Genomic DNA, 18914 nt, shown 5'->3' with positions numbered 1-18914 from the left:
TCGTAAGCTTGGCGAACAGTTTTGGAGAATTTGATGTTTCCCCATTTAAAGAGACAGGAGCTGCACTTGCACGCCCGCGTTTCAAAGATGGCTGCTGAGTGAAATGACTTGTCTTAAAGGGACTTTGTTTTTATCACTTGGTCATTGAAGTCCTAATTCTAATTATTTGAAAAGGGACAAAGGTCAAAACATCCCTATGTCACACTGGGACTGACTTTTGTAATAATTTGTAATAAAACAACAAATTCCAACAGTCCAGGAATATGAAGGATCTCTCCCAGTAGCCACGATGGTAAGAGCTTGCAGTCGCTCCTGGGGGAGGGTAGACCTCTGGGCTCGGGTTGCACAGTTCAGGACGTAAGGGGAAGCACATCCTCAGGATTTCATGTTAGAGTCACAATAGCATCTCCTTCACCTGAACACGCAGTGCCTCACTTCCTTTGGTCCTTTCTTTTCGGGGTCTAGCAAACAAACATGTTCCCCAAGAAATGGACAATAGCCTGACTGTGGATTAAATGCTTAGGTGCTTTACTTTTATTAAATTATAATATATTACCTTTCATGTAGTGTGTAATAAAGCTGATTGTGAGAGTAATAGATCTACAAAGTTTCAAAGTGCATGATAAATTAAGTTATTGTCTCCGAAATGAAAGAAGCAATTCTGAACTGCCTGGAACAAGGCGTCAGTAATTCCATTCTTACTTCCTGTTCGAACCTACATAGGTTTGTAACTAGGGCTGGGACGGTATGGATTTTTTCTTACCGCGGTTGAAAAGCAAGAAATTCCCGCGGTATAGCGGTAAACCGCTTTAAATCACCCCAACTCAGGCTCGAATTGATATGGTCCAACCGACGCCATCGTTACGGTTTGTTTTACTGTGTATCAAGTGATGAGGAAGATCCGTAGCTGAAATTCAGATATATTAATGAGCGATTTGTTTCTGACATGTGCTGTAAGCGGTCAACCAATCACAATAGACTGGGTTATCTGACCAATCAGAGAAGAGTAGACCAATCACAACAGACTGAGCCATCTGACCAATCAGAGTAGAGTAGACCAATCACAACAGACTGACCACCTGACCAATCACAACTGACTGAGCCATCTGACCAATCAGAGCAGAGTAGACCAATCACAACAGACTGACCACCTGACCAATCAGAGCAGAGTAGACCAATCACAACTGACTGGGCCATCTGACCAATCAGAGCAGAGTAGACCAATCACAACTTACTGAGCCATCTGACCAATCACAACTGACTGAGCCATCTGACCAATCAGAGCAGAGTAGACCAATCACAACTGACTGAGCCATCTGACCAATCAGAGCAGAGTAGACCAATCACAAAAGACTGGGCCATCTGACCAATCAGAGCAGAGTAGACCAATCACAACAGACTGAGCAATCTGACCAATCAGAGCAGAGTAGACCAATCACAACAGACTGAGCCATCTGACCAATCAGAGCAGAGTAGACCAATCACAACAGACTGACCACCTGACCAATCAGAGCAGAGTAGACCAATCACAACTGACTGGGCCATCTGACCAATCAGAGCAGAGTAGACCAATCACAACTTACTGAGCCATCTGACCAATCACAACTGACTGAGCCATCTGACCAATCAGAGCAGAGTAGACCAATCACAACTGACTGAGCCATCTGACCAATCAGAGCAGAGTAGACCAATCACAAAAGACTGGGCCATCTGACCAATCAGAGCAGAGTAGACCAATCACAACAGACTGAGCAATCTGACCAATCAGAGCAGAGTAGACCAATCACAACAGACTGACCACCTGACCAATCAGAGCAGAGTAGACCAATCACAAAAGACTGGGCCATCTGACCAATCAGAGCAGAGTCGGCTCTCAGAAAGGAGGGGTTTAGAGACTGGATCCACTCAAATGAGAGTGTTTTTGACCTTGAATGGATAATAGGGGCATTTTAAAAGCCCTCTCTATAAAGCAAAGTCTGCTACAGCATCCCAGCAGCATCTTTGAGGTGTTAGGATATCAGAGTTTACGTGGGACCCTGCTGATTCAGTATTACTCCAGCGCGGTGCTCGAGGAGCTGAGCAAGGCACCGGTGTAGAGTTACATAAGCTCGGCTGCCAGGCATTTTAATCAGCCGACTGCTTTTCAGACGTCATACGATAACAGCGCTAAGTGAACATCCTGGAAACGCTTGTGGTCAGAGTGCCACCTTTCCTGAAGTGCTGATTCATCACTGAGACACGAACTCAGCTGGAGGACATGTGCGGAGAAGCACGGTCTGCATATTTCTGTCCCAGATACAGCACAGGAAGAACACTTATACACAGCAAACAAGACTTGCACACACATCCCTGCATTTACCAGCGGAGATATAGGCTTACACAGAGGTTTACAGAGAAGCTCGTATAGATGCTAGCTGTGCTGTGCGCTGAATTATTGATCGGCTGCCGCCGCCGCCCTTTTCCGGCCCAACATGCCCCTGAACTACATACTCAACTATATCATTACAAACACACCCGCTTGATCAGTAAAAACACAGATGTGTTACTACGCTACTAACGTATCATCATTTAATGTATTGGCTTAGGACATGGTGGAGGTGATAGTGCAGTTCACTGTAATACAGTTCTCTACACAGAAATGTAAATGTAATGAAATGTAATCAGTTGTAATGGCAGTCAAATGAGGCTTTTTCCAGTTCAGTTGACTGTGAGAAGCATTTGCCTTGATACTAATCTGCAGTCTCCACAGTATTTAATCATGTCACTGCATAATTACATTTCTTTTAGCAGATTAAAAAAGCTTTGCAATGTCAAAATTCTAGCAAACATAAGAATATCATCATCAAATCAGTGATTAGCATTTTTCCACTACCGGTCAAATGTTTGGAATAATTATGTGTTTTTTTCTTATGCTCACCAAGGCTGCATTTATTCAGTAAGAACAGTTATATTGTGAAATATTATTCCAATTTAAAAAGAACAGTTTTCTATTTGAATATATATTAAAATGTAATTTACTCTTGTGATGCACAGCTGAATTTTAGCATCCAGTGTTACATGACCCTGCAGAATAGGGCTGCAGGATATATTGTTTTACCATCGATATATCATGATGTGTGCTGTCAAGTATAGGATTATAGTTGATCCGTACGGACCAGGCACCACAACTCAAATCGCAAGAAAACGTGTATCATTATGGATCTGTGCATTCAGTCTTAAAGGGGTGGTTGATTATGATTTCACTTTTCTAACTTTGGTTAGTGTGTAATGTTGCTGTTTGAGCTTAAACAACATCTGCAAAGTTACAACGCTCAAAGTTCAAAGCAAAGGGAGATATTTGCTTTTAAAGAAACAGTTTAAGGACTACAACAAACGGCTGGTCGGGACTAGAGGACATTCCTCCCGAGTTAGTGACATCACTAACCCTAACATTTACATAAACCCCGCCCCCTGAACACGATTTATAGATTATCAAGACAGAATATGCTAATCAATGACTTGAAGATAGTTAACTCCACATCAGCTGCATAAATTCTTCAACTAACCATTCAGAAATGTCCTGTTGCTTCTACATGTTGTCACTTCTTCTTGAGTCTCTCCATTGTCTGACTCCGGTTTGAACATAAAAGGCTAAAAGTTTTTGAAATTTTCAGTGCATGTCTGTGTGAGGTAAAAGCACACAAGCTGTTGAAGCTCCGCCCCCTGTGCCGGGAGCAGCAGCTCATTTGCATTTAAAGGGCCAGACACAAAACGGTGCATTTTTGCTAACCCTCAAAAACTGACAATTTTAACATGCTATATAAAAATATCTGTGGGGTATTTGAGCTAAAACTTCACATAAACACTCTGGGGACATCAGAGACTTATTTTACATCTTGTTAAAAGGGCATTATACAACCCCTTTAAAGTGACAGCAGCCTAATATTCCTGCTGCTGTCTATGTCAATGTTAATCAAACATCAAAATAAAAAAGAGAAAGTTAATTTTGTAGCTTTAAAAAACAACTATGCAATGTCATTTTACATTTGATTATTCAATTCCTTAAGGCCATTTGTATCTTTGTTCTATTGTATTAATCTATGCTTGTAATTTTCCATGCAGATTCACTCCCATACAAAATCATCCCAATCATTTTAGAATTATTAATTATTTCCAAAAAGAGCTATACAAGTCATCTGGGAATTTTCTTTTCATATTGCAATTTTTATATTACTTCAGAAATCATCCTTATATGCCGATTTGCTGTTCAAGAAACATTTCTGAATATTTCAAATAAATGCTGTTTATTTAAATCTTCTGTTCATCAAAAAAATAAAGTACTGTAACTGTGCTTTCCTCAAAAATATTGAGAGGCCAGTATTTGAGGACTATATGCAGCATGGGCCAAAATCTGTATTTTAAAAAGCACTGGAAGATATCAAAAGAAAATGTGCTTGTTAGCATAACCCCGGAGAAATGATTGACACCCAAATGTATGCAGCAGCAGCTAATGCTGAATCCCCCTCCAGATGATCTAGCTATCCATTAAATGCAAACACAAGAAACTGGGTCTACATGTCACGGCACCTTCTTGCTGACGCAGCTGCTGCTGAGGATCTATATCGTGCTAATAAATAGAGTATGAGGATGTTGACTAAGGAATGACTGTGCGTGAATCTTAAGAGAGTCTAAGGCCACGCCCCCTGGCCTGTCATCATCCAGACACTGAACATATAATTTGCATTGTCACCAGGGCAACACCGCGTGACGCTCGAGCCGCCACTTCCCGAATCAAAGTGCAATGTGAAGTGATCAAGCCCGGCAGCCATTGAAGGTGCAGACGAATGTTTTACCACCAGTTTTGCCTCAATATGATAAAAAAAAGCTACAAGATAGTGAGATTAACAGCATGAACACATCACATTTAGAAGTCAAGAATACAATAGCCACCGTCACTTTTTCAATGACGTACTACTCGCATTGACGGGAATATCCGATTCACAACAGATTTATTTCCACATATGAATGAGGCCTGAAACCAATCAGAGAATATCGGAATCCATGTGCTTTTTTCCCTGCTTACACGTTCATGGGTCGTAGCCGATCTGTGAACGTGAAAGGAAAAAACTAATTCGGAATTGCATCACTTGAACCATGCAATGTAAATGCAGCTGCACTAAGAATGAACAATACTTCTAAAGCATTTATTAATCTTAGTTAATTTTACATTTTTATTGTCAGTGCACAATGCACTCTGAACTAACATGAATGATCAAACAATGAACGACTGTATTTTTATTAACTAACATTATGTGTGTTTTAAAAAAATGTATTGCCATCTTGTTCTATCCAGCAATTTTTCATGCAATAAATTTACATATAAAGAGATATGGATGGAAACTCAACTAATGTTGAATCCCCAAAAGATTAGTCAGCATATCTTATCCATTTGCGCCTCACAGTCACACCTACTTGAAAATTGTTGGGGGGAAAATAGCAGCAGCAAAACAATGAGGTACAAATAGCTTACAAAAGCCATGACAATTATAGGGAACAAAAATCACAATGGGTTTGACATTTTGAGAGAGGCGGCACTTCACTGAGACAAATATACAAGGGAAAACCGCTGAAGAATTTCTTTGTTAAAGGCACTAAATATATTTTAACATGATCTGATCACTGCGGTTCTCAATTCATCAGCCATTGGGGCTGAGGAAAAACATTAATTCTGCAATTTTCATTTCAGTTTAATATATACGCCTCGGCTGCATAGTAAAACTAACCGTTCTGTAAGATCAAAACTGAAGCTATGACTCAACATGTCAGATACTCCAGAGGGGAAAAATCCTCAATCCAATACAAAGGAAACCTCCTCAGAAAGCCTGCTCGGGAAATGCTGGCTTCAAAGCAAGAAAAATAACAGTAAATCCCGGTCACAAAGCCTGAGTGCAGGACAAAACAAAGTCATGCACCTGCACATGAAGATTAAGGATAAATGTAGATGAGATTCAATGAGCAAACGCACTGACTGAACGAAAAAATATAAAACACAGCAGATGAAAATGCATGAAATGCATATTATCCAGGTAAATAAAAGGAGATAAACACAGGGTACAGCAGTGCTGGTGATGATTATAATCTTACCAGAACTGCCTAATGTTTTGTAGAACCGGTACTCCAAATGAAGCTGCGGGGCCCTCGATTTCACAGGTTCCTTTAGGAGTGTCAGACAAAAACAGTTCAATTAAAAACCTTTTATTTGTTTGCATTGAAGTTCATTCAAAATTAGGGTTGGGATTCGGAAATTGATTGCAATTCTGGAATCTGATACTTGAGGTCAGGAATCGGATACTTGTTATAAAATTAACATTTTGATTCGGCTTATCGATTCCGGTGTGAGCATTTCAATGTGATTTTAAACAATTCAAGAGCAAGACGACGTGAAAGAGCTCAATTCGGCACTTGTGTGCGCTGCGCACACATCCGAAGCTTGAGCACAGAAAGCCGCCTCATATAGTGCACAAATACTGAATTGAGTTCTCTTTAATGTCTTCTAGCACTTGAACGGACAAATACACACAAAATCATGTCAAAATATCCCTGTAAACATGTTTATGTCGTACGTGGACGTAAACAGTTGAGAAAGAAAATGCATGTGTATCAGCATATTGGATTCGTGCATTCAGTCTTAAAGTGACAGCAGCCTAATATTCCTGCTTCAGTCTGTCATTAATGTTACATAAAAAAAAAAAAAAACACTTACTGATCTTGACTGATTCACTTTTGTAACTTTAATAAGGATTAACCTATATTTTATATATTTATAATTAATTGTTATAATACAATATGGTACTGTAAAGTTAAAGGGATACTCCACTTTTTTTGGAAATAGGCTCATTTTACAACTCCCCCAGAGTTAAACAGTTGAGTCTTACCGTTTTCGAATCCAATCAGCCGAACTCCGGGTCTGGCAGTACCACTTTTAGCATAGCTTAGCATAGATCATTGAATCGGACAGGACCATTAGCATGTCTCTCAAAAAAATGACCAAAGAGTTCCTATTTAAAACTTGACTTTTCTGTTGTTACATCGTGTACTAAGACCGACGGAAAATGAAAAGTTGCGATTTTCTAGGCTGATATGGCTAGGAACTATACTCTCATTCCTGCGTAAGAATCAAGAAACTTTGCTGCCGTACCATGAGTGCAGCAGGCGTAATGATATGACGCAGCGCCTGAAAATAGTCAACCTAATAGTCTACCGAGCTGGGGACTATTTTCAGGCGCTGCGTCATATCGCGACTTTTCATTTTCCGTCGGTCTTAGTACACAATGTAACTACAGAAGAGTCAAGTTTTAAATAGGAAAAATATCGAAACTCTTTGGTCATTTTTTTGAGAGAGATGCTAATGGTCCTGTCCGATTCAATGATCTATGCTAAGCTATGCTAAAAGTGGTACCGCCAGACCCGGAGTTCGGCTGAATGGATTCGAAAACAGTAAAACTCAATTGTTTAACTCTGGGGGAGTTGTAAAATGAGCCTATTTCCAAAAAAAGTGGAGTATCCCTTTAAACATTTTTTATATAATAATCAAAAAGACAGAATAAATTTGGTTGAATCTAAATGTTGTGTTGTTTTTTTTTTACTTATTGGAATCGAAACTGAATCAATAAGCAGAATCAGAATCACTAAAATTCAAACACCATCCAGCCCTATTCACAATATACAACAAACACTCCAACCAGCAAAACACATTTATTCATGCACATCTGAGGAATATATTCAGGTTCCTAAAATGTCTGTCTAAAATACATAATGCTTTCTTGCTCATAACATGACTTTGAACAATCCAAGGTTTTGATTCCATATCTGCATCACCTGATATAATCGATTGGTATAAAAAAAAATATATATATAAATGTACTTACCAACTTTATTGCAACGTACTCATTGGTATAGAGATTCTTTCCTACAAAAACAAAACAAACAAAGGGTGACCAGCTGAAATTAGACTGTTTGAACATGGATGCAATAAAATATGGGCTTTTCGGCCAATACTAATATTTTTTAATGATTGGAATTCTGCCTTTATTAGATATGAAATCTAGTGGAGATTTTGACAGGAAAGTGAAGGTATAGAGAAAGGGGTGGGGCTGGTATGGGACATGACCCAGGTCGGTTTTGAACTCTGGTCCCATTAGGACAACAGCAACAGCTAGAAAAAAAAAATAAATCTACCAATTTTGTCATCAATTCTATGAGTAAATTTAAAGAGGGTTCACTAATTCTTTTAGAAAAGAAATCCAAGGCGCTTCTTCCAGTCCAAAAAAAAAGTTAAGAAGCCTTTATTTAACATCGTAAATGTTCTTCCTTAAAATACATGGTGCATAAGTGAGTACACCCCTATGTTAAATTCCCATAGAGGCAGGCAGATTTTTATTTTTAAGTATTTTTTTTAAATTAATTTTTAGGATACTATGCATCCTGATAAAGTTCCCTTGGCCTTTGGAATTAAAATAGCCCCACATCATCACATAGCCTTCACCATACCTAGAGATTGGCATGGGGTACTTTCCATAAGATCATCTCTCAATGCAAATCAAACTAGCTTTTAGGCTAACTGAAATAAAACCATGCCAATCTCTAGGTATGGTGAAGGCTATGTGATGATGTGGGGCTATTTTAATTCCAAAGGCCAAGGGAACTTTATCAGGATGCATAGTATCCTAAAAATTAATTTAAAAAAAATACTTAAAAATAAAAATCTGCCTGCCTCTATGGGAATTTAACATAGGGGTGTACACACTTATGCACCATGTATTTTAAGGAAGAACATTTATTTATTTACGATACATTATTCATTCACAAAGAAAATTGGTGTCCTAAAAGGTTGGATTTTTCCTAATTTTTTTAATTAAGGCATTAAGTTCAATTTCCAAAATATGATTTTTTATTCCTCTTTTTAGTCAACTTTAGCATGGGTGTATTAACTTATGCATTGCACTGTATGTATATATATATATATATATATACACATACATATATAATATGGGCCAGCGGAAACTATTTTTTGGTGTTAAAAAAAAAAAACTACTGTCAGAATTTAAGATACACAGTGAAAAATTAGCACTGAAAAGGTACAGACAGGGTTATTTTTGCGGCTGACCTTATTGCATATGCATTTGTAGGAGTTTCCCTTTCAGACGCAAAATGTATTGAAGGAGAGTATTTAGATTAATCATGCAATGTGATTTACTAAGGTTTGCGCTAAGTCAATTTACTGGTATTTGCGCCATTATGTAACAATCGTCTTGAACCGGACACTAATTTGCGTTGCTCTTGGTAGATTGTGTTGGTCATTATGGAAATGATCCGACTGCGTATGTGTTCTTTAATTTGCGTGACGTCAGTAGTTCAAGCGCAGAACTTTCCGGTCCCATCAGCGTTTTTTTGGAATTGCGCTCTCGTGCTAATTTTTCCTGTTTAGTAAATCTATATGTATATGTAAACAAAACATTACAGAAGAAAAGATGGAAAGAACAGATTAGAAATGCCCTAGCATACAAAGAGTATAACATTTGAAGCTCTGGTATTATTAGCTTAAAATATCATCCTGATAAGGGCTTTTCACACTGCACTTAATCTCAGGTTATCGTCGTTCTAAACCCCCCATTTTAACCCCGGGTAAAGGAACGTTTCACACTAGTAAATTAGAAGCTGGGTTAGCACCAGATTTTACCCGGGGTTATGATGAAACCCTACTCCGGAGCAGGGTTAGCACCGCTGTTGCAGTGCATTGTGGTGCCAATGCAAGAGACCGTTTCATTCACATCACAAACATGCAAATAAGATTGTTAACCCAGAGTTTAGGAATGCACAGTGTGAAACGGCAGCGTACGAATACCCAGGATTCATTGTTAACCCCGGGTAAATTATGAGCAATGTAATACGTGAAGCAAGATAACCCAGGATTCCGTTTACCCAGGGTTTAGAATGACCCAGGGTTAACTAGTTCAAGTGTGAAATGCCCAATCGCACAGAAAACATATTGGCCAATACTGAGATGTTCCTGATATACTGTGCAGGCCAGGCTTGAATCTTTCCCTCTGTTCATTTGAGCCTCCCAACCCCAACCAGTTCAACTCAACCAATGGCGTGATTTTGGGGTGGAGATATCTAATAGATTGGGCAGGTTTGTTCTAGGAATCCTCTTTGAAAACATTAGTTTTGCAATTAAATTTTAGGACACTAATGCACACATTACACACATCAGATTTAAGGCTGTTTCACATGACCCAAGTCAATGTTCCCCAATGGATCGACTAATGATAGTGACTCAGGAAACTGCAGAGCTCCTTTGAGCAATGAACTTTACCCCATGTTGCTCCGTGGAGACTTTTGGGAACAATTAAAGGGATAGTTCACCCAAAAATGAAAATTAGCCTATGATTTACTCGCCCTGAAGCCATCCTAGGTGAATATGACATTCTTCTTTCAGACGAATACAATCGGAGATATATAAAAAAAATGTCCTGGCTCTTCCAAGCTTTATAATGGCAGTGAATGTTTTGTTTTTTTTTGCGCCAGAGTCGTTTCAAGTACTTTTATCATGAATAGATGCACTTTGATGGACTTCCAAAAAAATATACCCACTGACTCCCATTATAAAGCTTGGAAGAGCCAGGACATTTTTTTTGATACTTCCGATTGTATTCGTCTGAAAAAAGTAAGTCATATACACCTAGGATGGCTTCAGGGTGAGTAAATCATGGGCTAATTTTCATTTTTGGGTGAACTATCCCTTTAAGACACTAATGGCTTTCCTTACCGAGCTTCAGCTCTCCAAAGTTGCCACAGCCGATCTTCTTGCCAACTCTGAAGTTTGGTCCCACCATGAGGACCCCCGAGGACGAGGAGCTGGAGGGCCGCGAGTGCCCGCTGCGCCCCTGGGCCACTTTACTGCTCCTCACCGGCCTCTCACCCTCCTTCTCTCTGGGGTGATCCATGACTGCGGCGCCGGAGGCACAGAGATCCAGACGAACCAGGCCGGAGCCCAAAGCAGACAGCTCAGGCCAAAGGAAAACTCATGGGACGACGGCTGTTGGCACCGCTGCCGCTGAACCGTTCACTGCTGCCAGCACACTGAGGGGGGAAACATTCAATCTGAGTACGTTTGAGCACCATTACACCTCTGAAACAATCCAAATGTGTCATTATCTTACTAAATCATGTACAACATCATGAAATGAACACTGTATTATGAGAACAAGCACACAAAAGCTAAAAAATTTTCACTGCTTTCTTTTCCTCATGATTATTTTCTTCTTCCCCTTTGCAATCCGCTGTAATAGTATGAAAAAGGTCAACATATACTGCACATTTGTGGTCTGTTCTCCCGATTTAAATTTACGATATATGCCATTCATAATCCACTGGAATGCAGGAAGAATCTCTCTTTTTTTTCTCCCCAAATCCTCACGTCTCTTTCCAGGCTGGTTTTCACAGGTAAATACAATTTATTATATATCAAAATGACTGAAATCACTTTGAAATAGTATCACGCAATGCTGAAGTAAATATTTATATATATTTTTTTATTTATTAAGGCAACGTATGTTACATAATACAGATTACCACAAAGATATAAAACAGATTCACGCTTTTGGGGTTATTCATGGGCTGTTGAAAGTACCTTGTTGATGCTTTTACACTTGTAAATGTCCTTTTAATGTTCAATGGTTGAAGGGTGAGAAGAACAATGTAATGTCATTGTACACAGTTTAAAAATATATATTATTGCGTCCATAGAGCTAGTCTTTCACTGATTGTTTACAGCTTAACGGAAGCTACACCCATAATTTGCGCAAAGCATCATGGGGCGTAGGAATAATGTGGATAGCGCCACAGCTAAAGATATTATATTTTACCAGGGGGTATTCTGGTATAACACACTTGAGTTTCCTTTCATCAAGGGGTGGAATAATTGGTCAGCTGTAGATAAAAATCCACCAATTTTCATTCTAATCACGCATTCAGCCAACAGCACATTTGGGCAACAGTGAGAGCAAATGTATAATGCTAAATATGTGCCAACATTTAAACTTTTCTTAGAATAGAAAAGTGCCCTTTTTGTTGCATTTATCGCCCTTAAAAGCTGACGTATGTTGTGCCAATAATAATTGCAATACTTGTAAATAACTATTATTAGGGATGCACAGAAATTTTGGCTACCAAAAATGTTTGGCTGAAACAGCTATTTTCAATTTTGGAAATCAGTGACTGAAACAGACGTTTAATTAGCACTTATCCGATGGCGCGTTTTGACCGTGTTCAGTGTCTATTTCGTGCTCACAACGTGGATAAGCTACAACAGTTAAACATGTCAGCTGTGTGGACACCAGCTCTGGATTGATGATATTAATTAGCCTACTCGATTTCAATCGGTAATGATATGATTTCTTAAATCTAAAATCTCTTAGTCGGTGCCGTTTTCTGTTGATGCATGAACAAAACTTCACTAAACATCTGTTGCACGCCTGCTATCCAATAATCACAAAAAGCTTTATTACTTTTAATATGAAGCAAAGTCTCAACTTTAAAATTCTGTCGATTTTATTATGAAATTCAAGCAATAAATGTTAGATTTTTTGTATAATACATAATGTACACGAGTTGATTGTTTATATTAGTGTTGTTAAAAAAACAAGCTTTTGATACTTTATTTTAACCAATTCTTATTGCCTCGTTGTTATACTTTAAGTCATTTTAAAGGCTATTGTTCATTTAGGTCTAATTTTATTCCCACAAAAAAAAAAAAAAAAAAGTATCCGATTGACTCAATCGTCAAAATAATCGACCAATAACTCGATTACAAAAATAATCATTAGAGACAGCCCTAATTGCTTATTCGATTATGCGTTTTGGATGAGCTACGACAAGAAAACTTGTCAGAAGTGTGACACAAACGAAACAAATGCAACTGTAGCAATATCTAAAAATCTGTTTAGATGAAATCTAGAGTCAAAGGCTTGTTGCTCAAGAACTTTCCTATGACTGGTTTAATTTTCCACCTGAGAACACGACATCCTAAACAAGCAAAGTTTATTTATTCAGTTACCAAATTTTATTTCGGGGTTTCGGGCCAAACATACATGAGGGACTTTCCAGCAAATACGGTGCTTTTTGTTATGCACGCATGCAGAGCACATGATGTTGTTGTTTTCATAAATGTGGGCATGCAAGTCTGTTCACGGATGACAGATATGGGTCACTTACAATCTCAAAAACATCTGAGAAACAACAAAAGTCTGACACAGAATTATCGTGCATACAGACACAATCAAAGCAGATCTGGCTACATAAAACCCAACACAAAAAAAGGACCAAGAAACCTCAAAGTAAACAAATTGTTTAAGAAGAATACACATATTTTTATGAATCAAGCAAAGGTAAAGGCCTAAGTGTTTGTAACTGACCTATATCACATACAGATCTATTGTTCCTCATACATGCATCTCAGCCATGAGATCAACAATAGACAATAGTGGTTGAATTTAAACAAAAGATAAGCACATAAGTGTGCATACATACATACGTTTTGACGTGTTTCTAACGCCCAAGCACAGCATCATTATTGGTGATGCAGCACTAATGCAATACGCCGTATCCATTAGAAGACTCATCTCAAATCATTAACCTTTTGAAAAGAGATTAGCTCAGGAGGACGCCGGGCATCGGAGAGGGATTCCTATTGTGACAAGCGGAGGGGAAATGCTTCCCTGAACCCCTGAGTAAGACCCTTTATGGGTAAAATCTCCAATATCTAAATTCAAAACCAATGGTTGAGACAGAATAAGCGAATACAGAAGACAGACAATACAGAAACCTATTCGCACATAGATTGATTTAAGGCCAGTTCACATGACAAAAACAATATGTTTATTAGCAGTAAACTTGTTTATTAACATGCGCTGCTGTTGTCGTTTGATGCTACAAATGCTTTAAGGCCAGTTCACGATAACTAACGATATAATGATAAATATAACATTTCTAGAAGTCCACTAAGGGTGCTCCAATTGACCGTTATCAGGCGATGATAGCTTTATATAAGCTAGTTTAATCAGTTGTCTCTATTGAAGGCCGATCAGAAGAACCAATCAGATGAAGCAAAACTCGAGAGACAATGCACAGCTAAAATTGCTTCACTATATTCACCAGTTCTACCGGGTGTCTGAATTGGATAATAAGGGCCCTTTCACACCTACCCTTGTTTGGTCCGGATTTTCTGACTTTTTTAGTTTGATCCGAATCAAAATTACAGGTGTGAATCCTCCCCCAGACCACGATCTGGATCAAACAGACGAAATTTGGTCAGACGAAAAGAGGTAGTCTCGGTCCGGATCAAACTGAACAAAGGTTTGGTTCGTTTCTAGTGTGAACGCATTTTCTGTATGGTTCGGACTTTCAGAACATTTACAGGAAGTTCCGGTGGTTCCCGCAGGATTGCTCGCTCTTCTCCTTCTTTCCTGCCGGCGACCATAAAATGTTTGCACAACGAGGACGTTCATTTGGTGGATGTGAACTAGCCTGGAGTATAGCTGGAGCTGCAGGGAGTGATGCCGTAATAATAACAGTATAGGGGCAACGATATGCGCCTGTTCATTCATTCTTGTGAAAGTTACTAGTGGTCGACCGATATATCGCCAAGGCCGATATATCGGCCGATATTTGGCATTTTTGAAATATCGGCATCGGCCGATAAGTTTTTCTGATTGGCCGATGTGTTGAAAGTGGGACTTTTATTTTGACGGCGCTCCGGACTTTTATTTTGACGGTCGGCGCTGAGAGAACACCAGCGCCAGAAGAGAACGGCAGCTCCTCAGATGATGTCAGATCAAACAGCGCTCACTCACTCACATTCTATTCTCCGTCTTCATTAATTTACGATCTCTGTCAGTCATATCTAATACTTTGTTAGACAGAACTGGTAAACAAAGTAAGTAAATGGTAACTTATGCCAAGTAAGTAAAGTAAAGCGTTTGCTTTTATATTATTTGTAACAGAAAAGGCAAACAATCAGGCTAAAATACTTTCTCATTTGCCGTCAACATTCAGCAAATGCGCATCTACGTAATTTAAACAAATCTCTGAATATCTAATAAACATTTAATTTCACAAACCTTGCAGATTTAATCAAATCCAGCTGTGATATCTTGTGAAGTGTGTGTTACTGTCAGCAAGTGACGGTCGGTCCGTGCGAAGTGAGTGAATGCGAACAGAAGATCAGCTTCACAGGAGACGCGATCGAAAAACTTTAAATCCTTCATTTTAAAATATGCTGATATATAACCAGTTGCCAACTGTGTCATATTCATATCATTTTCACTGTGCTGTATGTAAAATTAGCGTTATCTTGTCTTTATTTGAAAAAAATATGATTACCAGCACGAAATTACCAGAATACTGAGAGCCCTGTTACAGTTTACTTTCTTTTTATTCACATATTCATATATTTCTAAACAATTACTTTGTGAAAAATACTGTAATAGGATTGCAAATTTAAGAAGTTGCCATCTAAAGTATAAAAGCATGTTTATTTTAAAATTTTGTTTTAGAATTTATTAAATATTGATTAAAATAAATATATATATAAAAAATATCGGCTTTATATCGGCCACCCTGCTCTCCAAGATATCGGCATCGGCCATCAAAAAAACAATATCGGTCGACCACTAAAAGTTACCCAGCGAATTGACAAGCTGACGTCAGACGCACGTCCGTTTACAAACCAATCAATGTCAAGATGCAGCCCACAGAGATGATGACGACAGGACGCAAGTGTGTTAAGTAAAGTGCTTTAGTGCGCTCGCATAATTGCAACGTGATTTGGTTCGGACCTTGGTGCGGACTTTCAGGTGTGAAAAAGCCCTAATCTTTGTGGAGAGCGGAGACATCGCAACAACAGCGACAAACTAGAGCTGTGCGATTTTAGTGCATCGTCCAAATCAGCTAGATCATTGATTGTCGTAAAATACAGTTGACCGTTATTAAAATTGCATTATCCATTAAGATACTGTTCTCCAAGCGGCTTTCTGTGTGTATGCCCTGAGACGGAGAGGAACACGAACAAGCAAAGTGAACTTTGAGTGTTTAGGGTTCGCACCTAAACGGTTAAAAACACACATGCCCGGCTTGTAAGTATTCACTTAAACACTGTTGTATGTGTATCAGTGTATTGGATCCGTGCATTCGCTCTTAAAGTGACAGCAGCCTAATATTCCTGATGCCGTCTGTGTCATTAATGTTAATCAAACAACAAAAGACAAAGAGAAATCACTCACTGCTCTTTAGTAGATTGATTAATATATATTTAATTTACAGTGAAGACTATGCAGTGGTTTTACATTTGATTACTTTCTGTTAATGACTTTTTTTTCTTACAGGAATGCTATATTTGTTAATAAGCTATAAACTGTTCCTAATCACCTCTATATGTTACACATGTTGCTTGCCAATAAATAAACAGTTGTCAATTCATGAGACTCATCTCTTAATTTTTTATACTTTTATAATAGTTGGTGATCGGTAATATAGTTATCATTATAGTAACCGTATTTTGTGTGAACAAGTCTGGATTCTGATTCTGTCAATGATTTTATAATTATCATTAGACGGAAGAAAAATAGTTCTGAAAGTGATTCTGACCATATCGTTATCATTATAGCTGTGGTGTGAAATTCCATATTCTTATAAACATTAAAGTTAGCCGTAAAGATTGTTTCCCTAATATTATAAATCTGCATACAATTCATGACTGTAGTCAAACTACAAGTGCCATCGGTTACAAACTAAACATTCATATTTAACGAAAAGAATCATAATCTGATAATACTGACTGAAGAATCGGGACTGTATTAACAAATACCAATTAATATTTCCTAAACAAGGCCTCAAATAAATGTTCAATGAATGCGATGAGTGGTTGATATTCAAGCGAGATTATAAAATGAAGAGCTCACCCAAAAAACGAAATTCTGACATTAGCATTATGTTGATCAAAACATGTAGCCTATGACTTAATTTCTACAGTGAAAAACAAAAAGAGGTGTTATGTTACGAATTGGCAGCCACAAAAGTATTAAATAAAAAGATGCAATGAAAGTGAATAGCAACTAATGCTGAAATTCTGGCGTTAAGCTCTACAGAAAAACTAATACTGATAGAATTGTAATTTTTTGGGGGTGAACTAGCCCTTTAAATTCGCATCTTTCCCCAGAGTCTCAGACCTCTGATGTGTGTGAGTGTGTGTGTGTGTGTGTAATGGATTCTCTATAATAGTCCCTCAGTGAAGACAAAAACCTACTAAAAGTAATAATAATAAACGAAAACTTTAAATATTAAACAACACCTGTCTCCGTATATGTAATCTAATAAAATAAACGTAAGCCGAAATTGAAAGTAAATAAATAAATAAAGCCATCTTACGACATTGAATGAGCTTTTCCTCCTGCGGGCCAGAAACCTCAGTGTTCAATGTTCAGTCCTTTAACAGGAACGAGGAACACGATATTACACAAATCACCTGCCAGCCTATCTGTAGCATCAATATATTTAACTGATTTCTTGATATTCAATCGAGCTGGTCAGATATCGATTCATATCACATCCAAACAGCGAGCAGAGATGGAGTTATTCATTTCTGTCGCTAATATATGAGCCACAGGGCGAGTCGTGATGCGCAGTTATTGTACAAACACTGAATACAGATCACAGCCTCCATCGATCAATCAAGATTACCGTTAATTATAAACGGGATTAGCTAACCAATGTGAACTAATGGAGCTAACAGCCTGACAAACACCTTTAGCTCGTTAGCTGTAGCAGCCTTATTATTTCTTTCACTCACTTCCACGATGAACTTCGCCAGAGGCTTCAGAGGGGAGATGAATAGTGAGATACCAGCGTATGTAGATTATATTACGCCTTTTCTGAATAAATTCAGTGTTGATATCCCGCTACCCGCTTTTCCTCCTTTCTTTAGTGTTCCTCAAGTAACGTGAACCTTTCGCTGCTGTCGCCAATGACTTCCGCTCTCGGACTCTGAGGAGATTTCAAAACAAAAGTCCCTGCGATTCGATCACTAGGGTCATTTCTGTTAGGTAGTAACGTACATTTTGAATTTTGTAACGTTTAAACAACTGATTTGTCAGTTTTGCCTTTTTTAAAGAAAAGGGTATACCAGACTTTCAGAAATATGCTCTGTTAGAGCTCAGGTACTTAAGCTTAAATAAATATCTAGCGTGATTATTTACACTGTGTCAATGAACAGGATGTTTAACAGGATGGAATGAAGCGCTAAAATAGTTAGCCACGATGAGGATGTTAACATGAAATCATCTTATACAATTTTAAAAATATTATTTCTCCACGATTTTTGTCATTTTGTGAGGATGAGATTTGTTTTTAAATGATCAGGATAAGTTAAAATTATAAAAAAAAAGAGACAAACCAACGTGACAAAACATTACACAATTGATAAAAATCTGTTGCTAAATAGCATTTAAACAATTCTAATTTCGACCTGTATTTTGCTAATTAAAGGGATATTACAAAAGACTACAAGGATGAAACTGCTTGATACACTAATGTGATTTGTGTTTTTGATTTTTTTTTTTAAACCCAATATATTAAGACTTGTATGGTGGGATCATTAAAATGATCTGTACAACTAAGCACATTCCTGAAGAATTAATTAGGCCTTATGTGTATATGAGTTTAATAATAGACATGCATATGAACTTGAACAACTTACTCCTGATAAACTACACTGGGATGATGAACACATAAACTGTCATACCCTGTCATAATCTCATCTATTATCTCTTGTTATTAGCAGCACTTGAGTTTAAATCACTGGAGACATTACATGAAGAGAC

The 18914-nt window shown here is 38.1% G+C and overlaps 1 protein-coding gene across 2 annotated transcripts in view; it reads right to left on the bottom strand.

Annotated features, from left to right (window-relative positions):
* The window catches only part of csnk1g1 (casein kinase 1, gamma 1), a 64899-nt gene extending 46819 nt beyond the window's left edge, over window positions 1–18080 (bottom strand). The window contains exons 1-4 of one of the 2 annotated variants that reach the window (XM_084108466.1): window positions 17885–18080; window positions 10808–11121; window positions 7908–7948; window positions 6124–6193 (exon numbers count right to left, since the gene is read on the bottom strand). In XM_084108466.1, the coding sequence (XP_083964592.1) occupies window positions 6124–6193; window positions 7908–7948; window positions 10808–10985 (289 nt within the window). In that variant the 5' untranslated portion in view covers window positions 10986–11121; window positions 17885–18080. The remainder of the gene's footprint in view (window positions 1–6123; window positions 6194–7907; window positions 7949–10807; window positions 11122–17884) is intronic. The other variant, XM_084108467.1, reaches the window with a different exon arrangement.
* Between the last annotated feature and the right edge of the window lie 834 nt (window positions 18081–18914).

This window comes from Abramis brama (assembly GCF_963993115.1).
Source record: "Abramis brama genome assembly, chromosome: 3".
Lineage (NCBI taxonomy): Eukaryota > Metazoa > Chordata > Actinopteri > Cypriniformes > Leuciscidae > Abramis > Abramis brama.
Note: the sequence above shows the minus strand (reverse complement) of the source record. Positions and strands in the feature narration are given on the sequence as shown.